Source organism: Ursus americanus, chromosome 32, assembly GCF_024610735.1.
Source record: "Ursus americanus isolate L20-20 chromosome 32, mUrsAme1.1.p, whole genome shotgun sequence".
NCBI lineage: Eukaryota > Metazoa > Chordata > Mammalia > Carnivora > Ursidae > Ursus > Ursus americanus.
In genome coordinates this window covers 33481378-33496796 of record NC_142158.1, presented here as the reverse complement: position 1 = coordinate 33496796, position 15419 = coordinate 33481378, and the positions used below count along the sequence as shown (strand labels likewise).

The 15419-nt window shown below is 38.0% G+C and overlaps 1 protein-coding gene across 6 annotated transcripts in view; it reads left to right on the top strand.

Moving 5' to 3' along the window:
- The window catches only part of BTBD9 (BTB domain containing 9), a 407526-nt gene that overhangs the window by 28403 nt on the left and 363704 nt on the right, over nt 1-15419 (top strand). For all 6 annotated transcript variants that reach the window (XM_045786315.2, XM_045786316.2, XM_045786314.2 and 3 more), the window contains exons 2-3: nt 10400-10611; nt 14886-15249. In XM_045786315.2, coding sequence (XP_045642271.1) covers nt 10427-10611; nt 14886-15249 — 549 coding nt within the window. In that variant the 5' untranslated portion in view covers nt 10400-10426. The remainder of the gene's footprint in view (nt 1-10399; nt 10612-14885; nt 15250-15419) is intronic.

Genomic DNA, 15419 nt, shown 5'->3' with positions numbered 1-15419 from the left:
CCTGTTCCACATATGAACATGCATGAGTTTACATTTTCAGAAAGGTACATGTTATCAGTGTACAGTGAGTTGGCTGTACTTTTCACAGTTGTTTCTGTTCTTGTTTTTTTAATTGTAAATTACTGTTCAGTTGTATCATTATCAGTTTAGTTTGTTATAGGTTTTCACTTAACCCTGTAGTGTATATGGATGCATATTTCTCTATATTTTTTTAAAGATTTTATTTATTTATTTGACAGAGATAGAGACAGCCAGCGAGAGAGGGAACACAAGCAGGGGGAGTGGGAGAGGAAGAAGCAGGCTCATAGCGGAGGAGCCTGATGTGGGGCTCGATCCTGTAACGCTGGGATCACGCCCTGAGCCGAAGGCAGGCGCTTAACCGCTGTGCCACCCAGGCACCCCAGGATGCATATTTCTATTAACAATATTCTTGGTCTGTAATTTTTCAGTAACTAGAATTTAACCACATTGCAGCTGAAGTCTGAATTATTCTCCCTGTTTGAATAAAGCAGATGTATATGTAATCTCCAAAAGTTGACTTGAAAAAGGACACTTCATTTTTATCACCCATGGCATATTTTACCTAGTCTGAATAGGGTGTCTTAAAAATGTTTGAGAACTGCTGGCCAGAGGAGCTAGTTGGCAGGAGTCAGAGTCAGAATAATTTCTAATTTCTCCTATGTCACTGTGGCATAGCTCTTCTAAGTTCAGGACTTTGATAGAGCTTGGTTTGGATCTGCTATTTATTGTCTGTGTCCTTGGACAAGTGCCGAATCTTGTCTGTGTCTCAATTTCCTATCTGTAAAGTGGGATAAAGACAGTACCTTCCCAAGCCAGTTCTTTGAATATTAGATAAGATGGTGTGTATAAAATGCTTAGGACTCTGCCTGGCTTATACTAAGTCCTCTGTAGATAGTAACCATTATTATTAGGTGAAAGATACTTTCTGTGTCCTGCAAAATGGTTAATTTGCTATTAGATTGTAATTTTGTCTTAAGCTTGTTTTTGGATTAAAACATTTCAGCCAATATTTATTTATTCAACATATGTTTTAATGCCTTTATATGGAGGTTCATTGTTAATAATAGTATATATTTCAGATGATCTTGATTATTTCAAATTTGGGGGTCATTTTTTTACTGAAATATATTTGACGTATAACATACAGATTTAAAGTGTATAACATGTGGGGCGCCTGGGTGGCTCAGTTGGTTAATCATCTGCCTTAGGCTCAGGTCATGATCCCAAGGTCCTGGGATTGAGCCCCACATCTGGCTTCCTGCTCAGCTGGAAGTCTGCTTCTTCCCCTCCCTCTGCCACTTCCCCCCAAATTGTGTTCTCTCTTGCTCACTCAGCGTGTGCTCTCTCTCTCAAATACATAAACAAATAAAATCTTTAAAAAAATACAAAGTGTACAACATGTTAATTTAATACATTTATATATTGTAATATTATTGCCATTGTAGCCATTATTACCACCTTTATCATGTTACATAATTAGCATTTCTTTTTAGTAGTTGCAATAATTAAATTCTAATCTTTTAGCTGGTTTGATAATCGTAATACAGTATTTTTGTCTATATTCACTGTAGTATGCATATAATTTCCAGGACTTATTGGCAGGGGTCACCTTCTTATAAAATCTGATTACTAGGAGTAGAGTTATCATAATGGCTATTTACTTGTTTCCTTGTTTTGGCGATATTACATTATCTTCAATCACTGGTTTCCTTGCAGGAACCTTTTTTAGTCCACTTGTCTTCTTGTGAGCAATAATTTAATTAAAACCAGATAACATTTGGAAAATTCATATAAGCAGGCACAGGTAAACCTAATATGTCCTTGAACAAATGAGAACACGAGCCCTGTCTGTGGAATTCCCTAGACACTTATTTGTCTTACGAGACAAGTGACTGTTTTTGACAATGCAGATCACGAGAGGAGGCCAGGTCCATCCACATACTAAGATTGCTGAAGCTTAATTTTTTCCCTCATTTTTCTAGGTTAAAAATACATGTCAGAGCAGCTGGGTGGCTCAGTTGGTTAAGTGTCTGCCTTTGGCTCAGGTTATGATCCCAGCGTCCTGGGATCGAGCCCCGCATTGGGCTCCCTGAACTGTGGGCCGCTGGCTTCTCCTTCTCCGTCTGCCTGCTGGTCCCCCTGCTTGTGCTCTCTCTGTCTCTGACAAATAAAATCTTTTAAAAAAATACATGTCAAAAGAAGTGTTAAGGTTTTCTTACGAAATTACTGTGGTTTGTATTGTACTCTCTTTGGGATGTGTGCATCCCATTTTGGAGAACAAGTAGCCAATTGTTTGAATATTAACTTTTATTCTGATAGAAGAGTATAACATAATTTTCTGAGTTCCTGTTTATTTAATAATCTGTTCAGCATAGCTGTGGTTGTTTTAGTATGGTACTTACAGAAGATAACGTGTTTTACTTTCCAAAAAATCATAAAATTATGGCTTGATCATAAAATTATGGCTTGCTAGTTCTGGAATTGGCATTATTTGTCATCTAGTCCTAGCTTTCTCAGTAGACATTGAGTTCTTCAGAGGTAGCAACTTTATCTTTTTTATTAACTTTTGGTGTTTCTATCACCTAACGCTGGGCCTGTATCATAGAAGAGAGCTCAATAAATATTTTTCTCAGTAAATCTTTTATTGGATGAATTACATACAGATTCAGAAACTAGTTTGTCCTTTGACAAAGAAGTGGAGAATCAATGTGGTAATTGGTAAATGGAGTTATATACACTCTCAATAAAATAATCTTGTCAAATGCTTTTGTTAAGATTACAGTTCTTTAAAAGTGTTCCAAGCTGTGCATATCTATAAACATTTATTTATTTACAAACATACAAAATCATAAGACTGACAAGAATTTAGAACAGGACTGGATGTTAGAAATCATTTCATCTTTCCCACAGAAAGACATTTGGGGAATCCTGAAGCCAGAAAATGCCTGTGAACCACAGTCATGTTTCTCACTGGGGTCCTTTACTGCCCCGTGACAGAACTTCTCTGCAAGGTTTAGAAGTAGATTTGCAAAATATCAGAATCAAGGTTACACCTACCAGTATGGTCATGTACACCTGTTTATTGAGGCTTTTGGATGACAGGGGTAGAGTATATATCAAAAGAAGTGAGGTATCCTTCCCATGAGAAAGTAGAATGTGATTTTTTGAGAGTGCTTAAGATGCAGACAGGATATCCTTTATCTCCCCAGGCGATATTAATTTAAAGTTTAAGGAATACTACTTCAAATTACACACCACATGGGTACCAAGAGCAGAAAGAAATTGCTAAACCATATGCTTGTAAATGCCATCGCTTTCCTCAAGAGAAAGATCATTTATATTTTGCAATTAAAGAGCAGAAGGTCTTTTTACCCATAAAGGCCTTTCAGTCAGGAAATAGGCGGGGCAGAGAGGGCTTCCCAGGGGAGATTTATACAGCATTCAAGGACTCATTGGCATCTCCACCGGGTGGAACTTTGCTCTTTGTCTGTTTCCTGATTACATTCTGGAGAATAAACTTTAAAAAATGTGGAAAGCCCTTCTTAAAGAATAGTTTGTAAACAGTTCTGCCAGAAGAGAGCTTTAAGTAAAGAAATTGATATTTAGGTTGACTTGGTTTTTTCAGACTCCATAAGAGGTAATTATAACATTACAACAGTATAAACTACATATGGTGCTCTCACTTTATTGATGGACATTGTTAATTATTTTGGTTAGAACAAATGGGTGTGGGTTTCTTATTGCATAGTAAATAGTAACCCTGGGAATTTTAGTTCTGCTGCTTTAGTCAATTTTTAAAAAAAATGCATTTGAACCCATGAAAGTTACCCAGCCATGAAAGAATGTAGTTTCTATACCGCCATCCCTGGTAAATAAATCCATAGGAAGTCCCAGAACCCTCAACTAATGATACCAAATGCTCTCATGAATGGCACCATTTCCTGATGGTGGTATTCTTGCCCTCCCCTCCAGTAGGTCCTTGTTATCTCTGCCTCCTGTTCTCCTTCCTCCCACCTTGAAGGAACAGCTTGAGTGAATAGATTACCCTTGCCCTATCCTGTGAACGTCAGCAAATTTAGACGTGGGCTGTCAACAGGAGCAAATCTCAGAGCACTGTGTTTGCCTCTGGAAAAAATGCGCCTTAAGTCTAGAAAAAATCATACTGAAGATCTTGAAGGTGAAGATCTTTAGTCACGGTGCGTCAGATAGGGTGTCCTAGTAGGCCACGCTATCCAAGTGTCTGATACTCATTCCTGCCTAGTTTAATGCCTGTCTTCTTGTAATGAACTTTTTGTCCTTGTCTTCAAGTTGTTAATTAATTTTCGTCGGTGGAGATGATATATAGTCCCTCTGCTTACTGTTCTTAGTCACTAAATCAGGTACTACTGGTTGTAGCAAATTAAAGCACTTGCTGTCTCATACACAAACTAATTTATTTTGTAATTTTAGTGGCCAAAGTTATTAAAATATTTGTATAAATTTTATTATAAATAAAACACTCTTGTAAAAGTTTAAACATTACAAACATATGTAGTGCACTACATAATATTCTCCCACAACCCTGATCCTTTGGGTTAATCCTTGTTAACAATTTGATGTTTGCTTTTTGAAAATTTATTTAACAAAATAACATTTTACTATATTTTGCATTTTTCCATGTAATACACTTTTTCCATGTAAATACATACATTTTAGATTTTTTCAATATCAATAGTATCTAAATTTATTCCTTTTAAATCATTATATAATATTCCACCAAATAAATTTACCATTATTTATTTATCCAGTTACCTTTAAATGGGCATTTAAGTTTTTTTTCCAATTTTTAATTGTTACAGAAAGTGCTGAGGTTGCCATCCTTATGTATTTAATTCTGTGTTCTTGTGTGAATATCCAGGTTACTTTTTAAAAAATGGCTAGCCAACATCTTTTATTGAAAAAAATTCCATATTTCCCCCCACTGAATTGAAATGCTGTATTTTTGTATATATAGTGCATTCCTATGTGTAGTACTTGGGTTTTTTCCTCAACTAATATATTCCAATGATCTGTCTCTCTAGTATGACATTGTTCTCATTGCTCTAATTTATGATTTGCTTTCTCATCCACTAAGCTGACCCCACCCATTGTTCTTTTTTTTTTTTCCAGAATATGTACCAAATTACATATTTATTCTTCCAGATGAACCCCTTTATCCCAGTTTAATTTAAAAACTCTGTTGTGATTGTGATCAGGATTACTTTTAATTCCTGTATTAATTAGAACTGTGTTTCTCAACTTAAAACACCTCTTGATAAATATAAAAATCTCACCTCTCATTCTCAATTTTTAATGTGTGCCCATTTGTCAAATTATTGTTTTTTAACTGTTAACCCTACCAAGAATATTTTCTTGAATTTTGAAGTTTCAAAACATTTAAAAGTACAATAAAATATCAAATATGCTTTTTTCATAGGGTGATTTAGGGATGATTGATCTCTTTAAACAATGGATTTTTCTGTGTCCAAACAGTGTATGTCTCGTTTATGTCTCTTAAATTCTTCGATGGACTTTGGTAATTTCCTTGACCTGTTCCATGAGTTTATTCTTAAGTATTGGATGTGTTTTTCAATTATAAATTACAAATCTTTGTATTTTCTAGTTGTTGGTTTTTGGCATGGAAGGATACTGTATATTTTCATACAATAATTTTATGAGATCACCTTGGTGAACCTGCTTTATTTTCTCTCATATTTTTTTCAGTTGATTCTCATTGATTTGTCATATGGGCAATCAGATTATCTGCAAATAGTGATTATTTTGTCTCTTTGTTTTCTAATCCATTTACCTTTAACTTGGCTCAATTAATTGCATTGTCTTTTGTTTCTGAAAAATGTTAATAGTGATAAGGGTAGAGATCCTTCTCTTATTTCTGAACTTTCTAGGAATGTTTCTAGTGTTTTATTATTAACCAAATGCTTATATCAGTTACCGTTAGGCTATGTGTGTATGTATATGTATGTATCAGGTTAAGGAAGTATTAGTATCCTAATAAGGAAGGATCCTTTTATTCCTATTCAGTTAGAACTTTTTAAAAATAAACTTAGTAGTGATTGTTTAAAAAGATATTTTAGTGGGGTGCCTGGGTGGCTCAGTCAGTTAAGTGGCTGCCTTTGGCTCAGGTCATGATCCCAGGATCCTGGGATCGAGACCTGCATCAGGCCCCCTGCTCAGTGGGTAGTCTGCTGCTCCCTCTGCCTCTGCCCCTCTCCCCTGCTCACGCTCTGTCTCACGCGCACTCTCTCTCTCAAATAAGTAAAATCTTCAAAAAATCTTTTAAAAAATATTTTAGCTTTTATTGAGCTAATTATATTATGATTTTATGATTTGTTCCACAACTTTGACGTTTTAATTCAATGACTTATTTTTCCTAATATTCATCTGTCCTTCTTGGAATTGACCCACTCTGCCATAATTCTTCTGCTTAATTCTGTTTTCCAATATTTTACATTGGGTTTTTGTTATTTAGCTGGTTTTTGCATGTGTGGGTGTGGGCAGCTTCCTGTCAGGGTTAAATTGGCTTTATAAGAAATAGCAGAAAACTCTTCCCACACGCACAGTAACTGTTTAAATAACATTGAAATTATCCATCCTTGAAATTTGGAAGAAACCCGTCCCTAAAATTATTTGGATCTGGCATAATGGGAGGTCAGGGGTCAGGAATACATCTGGGCAGGTAGGGTAGGCTATTTTCTTGGTATTCCTCTCTAAACCAAAGATTAAATAAATACATCAGATAGGCTTTTAAACTCATTTTCAGTGCTTTTGCTAACATTGTTAGACCCTCTAATTGTTTCTAGAACTATACAGAAAATGGCTAACATAGCAGGACTGAACTGCTATCTTTAAGAAGTCCTGCTTGCAAGATTGGCCCTGGACTGGCATCTAGATGGAAACTTAGAGCTTAGAAGGGTTCCTGCTATCAGTTGATAGAGCGGCTCACTTAAGCAGTTTGTGCCAACACTGTGGTTTATGTTGAACACTACTTTCCTTCTGGGAGTCTGGAATTTGGATACATGCCAGGCAGGGGCTACCTATTGGAACAGCGCCCATTATAAATGCCCAGGGCATTGAGTCTCCAACAAGCTTCCTGGCTGGCAACATTTAACCTGTCTTGTCACAACTTGTTGCTGGGGGAATATAGCATATCCCATGTAATTCCACTGCGAGAGGACCCTTGGCAGCTTATGTCTGGTTCTCAGACTTTTCCCCATGTGCTTTTTCAAAAACTTTACTAATTTTGCTTTGTATTCTTTGGCTGTAATAAATCAGTCATGAGTACAATCATATGCTGAGTCACGAGAGTTCATTTCATATGTCAGGCCAAAACAGTGATATTGAAAGGTAGTGGCAGAGTTATAAAATATGACTTCAGAAAAATCTATAACCATGTCATTACAGGTGTGGAAACAATCTCATGGAAGTTAGAAAATTTGTCAAAGATCACATATGTTGACAGTGGCAGAATAAGTTTTAAAGCTTAAGAAACAAGTCAATAAACAGTTGTACTCTGTGAACTTTAACATTTTTTCCAACTTTATCAAATTAAAGTTGGAGGTTTAAAAAATGAACTTTATTGATGCGTGTTTCTAAAACGTGCTTTTTTAAATGCAGGTGGGTGGACCGAAACTATTACTTTGTAGTTAAGCTATGGCATTGGGCAAAAAGATTTTCAAAGATTTTCTGCTTATGAGCTGTAGCATTGGTAATTTTGTTGGCACCATTTGCCTCTGTGCAATAAGATTCAAATTGGAATCAAATCCTCAACAAATTTTCTCAGTGGGTATTTAGTTTGTGTATTTGTGCACCTGAGTAAGGTATGGGACTACAACAGTCTAAATCAGCGGCTGCTTTTCAGCCTGCTCGTTAAATCACTTCAGGCCAACTAAATCACAATTTCTGATGTGGGATGCAAGCATCTTTTTCTCCTCCCTTTTTAAAGCTCCCCATGTGATCCAGTGTGTGTAAGCTCATTGACAGTAACTGGTCTAATTAAAATTATTTCTATATGCCAATAAAAACTGTATTTATTCCATAGTAAGTGGCTGTTTCCTATACCTGGCAATACTCACTTTACATCTTTAGTTGGAAAAGCATGATTAAAACGTAAATTTAGCTAAATGAAGTTGTATGTATTAGGAAGTACAGATCTGGAGAACCTGTTAAGGTAGATATTTATATAGTATTGATGTTTATTATGTCTCAGTTGAAGAATTATAAATTTGCCTTGAGCTAGTTAACCAAAAATCAATTGTTTCTCATCAAGAGTCATTTTGTCTCACTTATGACCTGGATAAAATTGTAAGTGAATATTATACCAGAGAATATATTCACTGGGTATATGCAGTGCATTTGTTCAGACAGGGAAAGAGTCTGTTTTGTTTAGAGCCATGCACCATCACTGAAATATGGGATAGTGATGTGAGAGTTTGTGCTGAAGAAGAGTGAGGTTTTGAAGTCAGGCACCGGTGGATTTCAGAATTGCATGGCTGACACAGGAAATGACCATGTTATTTTGGACATCAGTTGGGCAACCCAGCCAGAAAGCAAAACAAAAACCAGAAACAGTCCGATCCTTTGTCTAGAGTACAGCCAATCTTCGGTCACGTTAGAGCAGGTTTTGGCAAACAATAGCCTTGAGGGTTAAATCTGTCCCTTTTCAGTAGATCGTTTTATTGGAACATAGCCATGCTCATTCATTTACTTACTGTCTGTGGCTGTTTTTGGCTCCAGTGGTCAATACAGAGACCATATAGCCTGTAAAGCCTAAAATATTTACTATCTGACCCTTTGCAGACAGTTTGCCAACTCCTGTATTAGACTTTTATATCATGCATTAAACAATTGAATCATGCATTATTTGCTTGTACTCCTAAATAAGTTGAATTTGGTCTTTCATCACAGGTAACTAGAGACGATTCGGTTTTTAAGGCTTTCAAGTGGAGATTGTAGTTGAAGAAGAGGGATTTGCCTTGGCAGTTAGGGGAGTATGTTGCTATCCCTTTGACGCTTCTATTATAGGGGGTCAGGAGCTTGTCCTCTAACCTGGTGTGGGTGTCTCTTTGCCTAGCTCATGCTCTATGTCCCTCTATATCACAGTCCTTGCTATTGCTCTTTCTATATAGGGTGGACATGGAGTAGCAAGTAACTGGGGAACCTGCACCCACAAAGATTTTTTCACTGCAGTTTCTGGGGATGAAGACCGTTTTTTGTACACCTTGATAATAATGGATCTAGATGTGGAAGTTTAAAGATTAAGAATGATTTAACCTTTAATCCCAGTCCAAGTGGAGAATTCAAGAAGGTGTGGGGGTCTAGTGGAGAAGGCACATCTGTCTCAATTCCCCTGGTCTCCGGTGCAGTAGAGGGGTAGCAATAGAGGAGTAGCTGGCACACCTCTGAGCAATTGGCCACGTCTTCACCTGGGGCACCTGAATGCCAGTGAAGGCTCTTACCCGCTTGCTGGGTTCCTTACCCCTGAAAAAACAGTACCTGCAAATATTGGAGAGATTGAAGAATATAAACACTTTTAGCTTTCAAAGGACATAATTCCCCTTTCTAACATATAAAGCTGTTAATCAAGTTTTAGCCTTTCAAATTTTAGTTACATCTGTAGAAAAGCATTGCATACAAAAGCGAAGAAGTGCCTATAAATGAGAATAAATGTAATTATGTTGTGGTAAGCACAGGCAATCTCACAGCAGAGTTGTGAATTGGAACTGGAAGTTACAGTCTTAAGAAAAACATCAGGGTTATTCTTTATTTTCAGGGGGGTTAAGATTTCATTAATAAATGTCAGGCTATTTTTGTGAAGATTATAATTTTATAGAAAATACTTAAGATCTTTTTGGATGAAAACCTCTGAAGGTATTTGGAATCTGATGATATAGTTTATTCTGCTTGTGATTTAGGTCTAGGTCTATGCCCGGATGACTCTCGTCCTCGGTATAGTTAGTTATACCCAATCTCGATAAATAGATCTGTGCTACAAGAGGAGTTCTGGTTGTTGATTCTCCTTTTGTCGAGGTACTCAGAGAGAGGGGACCTGTAACTGGGCACGGTTTCCTAGAATATAATGGCTCCAGCTGCTGTTTGTGTTGGAAGACCTGGCATTTTTGTTTTCCTATCGTGATAAGACACTGAAGGGACTGGGGTATGGAGTCAGGCTGAATTACTTCCGAGAATGAATTGGTTGATGAAGATGTGAGTAATGATGCAATCTCTCTCATGTGATTTGCCTTAAAGTACTTTAAATTCTTACTGAGCTATGTTTATGGTATGTGATTTTCTAAGTGTATCTCCCTCCCGCACTAATTCTTGTCCCTTCTTTATATTCTAGATCAACGACTATCACTTGTTCTACAAGATGAGCAACAGCCACCCTCTTCGCCCCTTCACTGCAGTGGGGGAAATTGACCATGTGCACATTTTGTCTGAACATATTGGTGCCTTGCTGATTGGGGAAGAATATGGCGACGTCACATTTGTTGTGGAAAAGAAACGTTTTCCTGCCCACAGGGTAATTTTAGCAGCGAGGTGCCAATATTTTCGGTAAGTGTATATTACTTTTTGAAGATTCAAGTCACTTGTGGAAAACACTGGTATTTTTCTCTTCCATGAAAAATATGTAACAAAGGATAACAATAAATTCTTGCAATCTTTGAATTCAACCTCTACAAGAATTCCATCTTTGTAGACTTTTTGTTAGGTTTTTTTTTTTTAAATCACCTTTTCCTTCAGGAGCCATCTGAAAATTAGAGGGTGAGAAGGGTTCTCGCGCTCCCCTGCCCCTCATCGACCATTTTTTCAGGGTCTCAAGAATATTTCTCAGGCTGAGTCTTTGCGGCCCTCACCTGCGGCTCACAGCTGATAACTGATGGGCCTTCAGCTGATTTACTGGCAGTTAGGCTTCTTGCTGTGTAGGTGAACCGACCTCTGGACTTGCTAATGAACTAGTATACCTCTTAGTTTCAGACCACTGAGGCCCAGGACCTGTAGGTAACCCAACAGATCCATGTCTGAGATAGGCAGTTTGGCAACCCCAAATTAAAGGGAATTTAAGTATTTACTGAGACTTAGTTTTAGTTATATAGAACTCAATAAAACTAAGAAAATATATAACTAAAACTAAGCAAAGTCTTTATGTACTAATGTAAAAAAAAATCCTGCTTACACGTAGCCATTGTTCGTCACTCAAACCTTTACCATCCAGGGTTGTGAACGTTAAGCTAAGCTCTAAGTATTCTACATTTTACGTAATATTTGTTAAAAGGGAATCATCACTGAATTATTGAGTGAATGATAATTTATCTTTGATAAATCCATAGATTCCGTATCCATAAAATCATGGACCGACCTGGGAAACTCATATCTAAAAACTGAGATGCCAGTGGCTTAGGGAAAATTTCACTTACCTTCTAGTGAAAACTACAGTCTGATTTTCACAATCAGAATTAAGCAAGTCAACAAAACAGTATCTGGAATCACACACATTGTAGTGAGGTGAGGCTCTTGGAAATATTAACTATACAGCTAGAACTCTTTTAGTACAAACACTTTTACAATATCCCATCTTGCACATGTGAAGTTCCAGTGCAGATGAAGCCAGGAGCTTTGAAAAGAGAGGAGTCTTTTTTTTTTTTAAAGAATTTTATTTTATTATTTTTTAAAGACTTTATTTATTTGACAGAGAGAGAGAGACAGCCAGTGAGAGAGGGAACACAGGCAGGGGGAGTGGGAGAGGAAGAAGCAGGCTCATAGCGGAGGAGCCTGACGTGGGGCTTGATCCCAGAACGCCAGGATCACGCCCTGAGCCGAAGGCAGACGCTTAACGACCGAGCCACCCAGGCGCCCCAAGAGAGGAGTCTTTTAAGAGTTCTCCCTGGCCCTCTCCTACGGCCCCTGCTAGTGGTTAGCTCGACCCGGAAGCCTGCCATGGTCTGGTTGTTATTCCTTACCAGCCTCTGTCCTCTGTACACTTTGCCTTTTGTGTTTCCCTTTTCTTACTTTTGGTCCATTCATTATGGTTAAAGTGTTTTAGAGACCATTCCTTATTAATAGTCAGAACTTTTCAGCCTTCTGTTTAATATTTGTTAATATTATACACCCTCCCCCTTTCAAAAAATAATTTGAGACAACTGTGTGTAGGTATCTTTTAGATGATCAGTTTATTCTTAAAAGAAACTCACATGCTTTTAGAAATTTGAAGATTAGGGCGCCTGGGTGGCTCAGTTGGTTAAGTGTCTGTCTTCGACTCAGGTCTTGATCCCAGGGTCCTGGGATCAAGTCCCTCAGTGGGCTCCTTGCTCAACAGGGAGCCTGCTTCTACTTCTCCCTCTGCCCCTCCCCGTGCTTGTGCTCACTGTCTCTCTCTCTCAAATAATTAAATAAAATCTTAAAAAAAAAAAAAAGAAATTTGAAAATATATTGAGTGAATGGAATATACGCCCCTCACTTATTGAACTTGTTCTTGGTGTCTCTTGGGGGATATTGAACACTTATAATATATGATGGCTCACTAGGCTCAACTCAGAGTCATTGGTGATGCTATCTTGGATTCTCATTGCTGACACTGTTCATATGCAAAGGAAAGTCTGGAGAAGCCTCACTAATTGTTGTCATAGAGCCTATCAGTTTCCAGATGAGAACAGACTAACTGTACAGAAAGAATTTTTCACAGGTTGGGGGTTCATGTTTAGTGGTCCAAGGGAACCTCATCAAAACTACTGTTAAAGCATTGAGAATTCAGGTAAATACCGTGGATCACATTACAGTGGGAGTAAGCCTTGGTGAGATCTCCCTAGGAAAGAATTCTTTAATCCAGTAATTTTAAGGTCGTGGTGGGATGCTCTCTGGATTAATGAAAACCTTCAAGGGTGTTTTTAGGCACAGAATAACCCAGTGAAGAAATATGCTCAGAATATTTGTGAATCTTTGCCTGAACAGTTTCATCTATTTCTCCAGGGGAGCAAGAATGCAAAGGTCAGGAGGAGGGTGGGAGGAATTCCAGCAGGTATGGAGGGTACCTTTGAAATGCTAGTCCTACTCTGAGAATCGTAGGAGCAGGGGAGTCTCTTTTTGCCCTCTTATTCTCTTGTTTTCACTTTTACACATTTTCTTTCTCACTTTTACTCTTCTTTTTCTGTACTCCTCACTTGTCCTCCTTTCTTTCCTGATGGATTGGAGGTTTAATTGGTTCATATTATTCCTCCTACAGTAGTGGAGGTAGAAATTCAAATTCATTACCTGACTGGATTGCCTGGTTTTCATTTTTTAGATGAGCAGATAAGCAATAATAGGATTTTTTTTAATCTCAAAAATACTGAAAAGACAGGGAAAAAAAAAGTCAAATCACCCATAATCCCATCCCCAATTTTATTTTATTTTATTTTATTTATTTATTTTTTTTTAAAGATTTTATTTATTTATTTGACAGAGATAGAGACAGCCAGTGAGAGAGAGAACACAAGCAGGGGGAGTGGGAGAGGAAGAAGCAGGCTCATAGCGGAAGAGCCTGATGTGGGGCTCGATCTCGTAACGCCGGGATCACGCCCTGAGCCGAAGGCAGACGCTTAACCGCTGTGCCACCCAGGCGCCCCCCCCAATTTTATTTTTAATTTATAAAGTAACAAACGGAAGTCCTTCCCTCCCAGCCATCTAATCCCATTCCCCAGAAACAACCTCTGTTAACAGTGTAAGATGAATTTCCCTGATTTTTCTCAATATAAATAGATATATCTATATATACCTATGTGCATACACACATAAGTATGTGGTATATACTTTTTCCAGTGCAGCACATCTGGGTCTGCAACTTGACTTAGGTACTATATCCTGGATATCTTTCTGAGACTGTATACATTGATCTCCTTTATCTCTGTAATAGCTGCACAGACGTATGTATCAGTTTTTAAAATTAAGTTTCTGTTGATGGACATTTAAGATTTTTTTCAGTGTTTCCATTCTTTTTTTTTCTTTTTTTTAAGATTTTATTTACTTATTCGTCAGAGAGAGAGAGCGAGCGCGTACAAACAGGGGGAGTAGCAGGGAGAGGGAGAAGCAGGCTCCCCGCTGAGCAAGGAGCCCGATGCAGTGCAGGGCTCAGTCCCATCATGACCTGAGCCAAAGGCAGACGCTTAACCAGCTGATCCATCCAGGCTCCCCTCCGTTGTTTCGCTATGTATTCTTATACGTGTGTCTTTACTTTGCTGTAGTATTTCTCTAGAATTGAGTCCTAACAGTGAGATTACTGAGTTGAAGGTATGCCCATTTTAGATTTGAATAGAAGTTACTTAAATTACTTTCCCTAGAGGGGTACCTGCTTAGAAGCTTGAAGCAGTGCACGAGAGAACCTGTTATTCCTTTGCTTTTGTAGCACTGAATAGTTAACAGGATTTTTAATTTCTGCCAGTCTGGCAGGGGAGAATGGCACCCGATTGGGTATAATTGTTTTTATCTGATTATATCTTTTCCTACAGAGTTTTACTTTTTAAACAGCCTTATTGACCTTTAATATGTTTGTATGGATTTTGCTGTTCCTTTCAAAAGAGCGCTTTGATCTTTCCACTTAGTGAATGTTTATGACATATTTGAGCTCTCAGGATATTTCATTAGTCCAATTGTTTATAGAATTAATCCAAAATAGTTTATAAATCATTTCTCTTTCTTCAGAGAACTATTTACAATGATTACTATGCATTTCTTCACCTGAATCTTTGTGTCATTAAACAAATTTCTGTTTGCATAATGCTGATAACTGTGATTTCATAATATTGTGGCAAATCTTATTTGAGGTTTTCCTCACGCATTTCTTCTCTGACGTGCAGAGCATTACTGTATGGTGGGATGCGAGAATCTCAGCCCGAAGCAGAGATCCCTCTCCAGGACACCACTGCAGAAGCATTCACAATGCTGCTTAGATACATCTACACCGGGCGGGCGACGCTGACAGATGAGAAGGAGGAGGTGTTGCTGGACTTTTTGAGCCTGGCTCATAAATATGGATTTCCAGAGCTGGAGGATTCTACCTCTGAGTATCTCTGCACCATACTTAACATTCAGAATGTCTGCATGACTTTTGATGTTGCCAGCCTCTACTCACTTCCCAAGTTAACTTGCATGTGCTGCATGTTTATGGACAGAAATGCTCAGGAGGTGCTCTCAAGCGAAGGCTTCCTCTCCCTTTCTAAGGTGTGTCGTCGTCTGCAAGTACTTTACAGGCGTGCATCGCGTTATTGAGATCTGTGCAGTAGGAAGAGAGCCGTAGACTAAGAATAAAAAAATAAAAACCATCAGGTCTGGAAGAGGTCGTTTGTCTAGCCACCCGCCTCTGGCTACTGAGACTGTAGATCGTGTAAGAG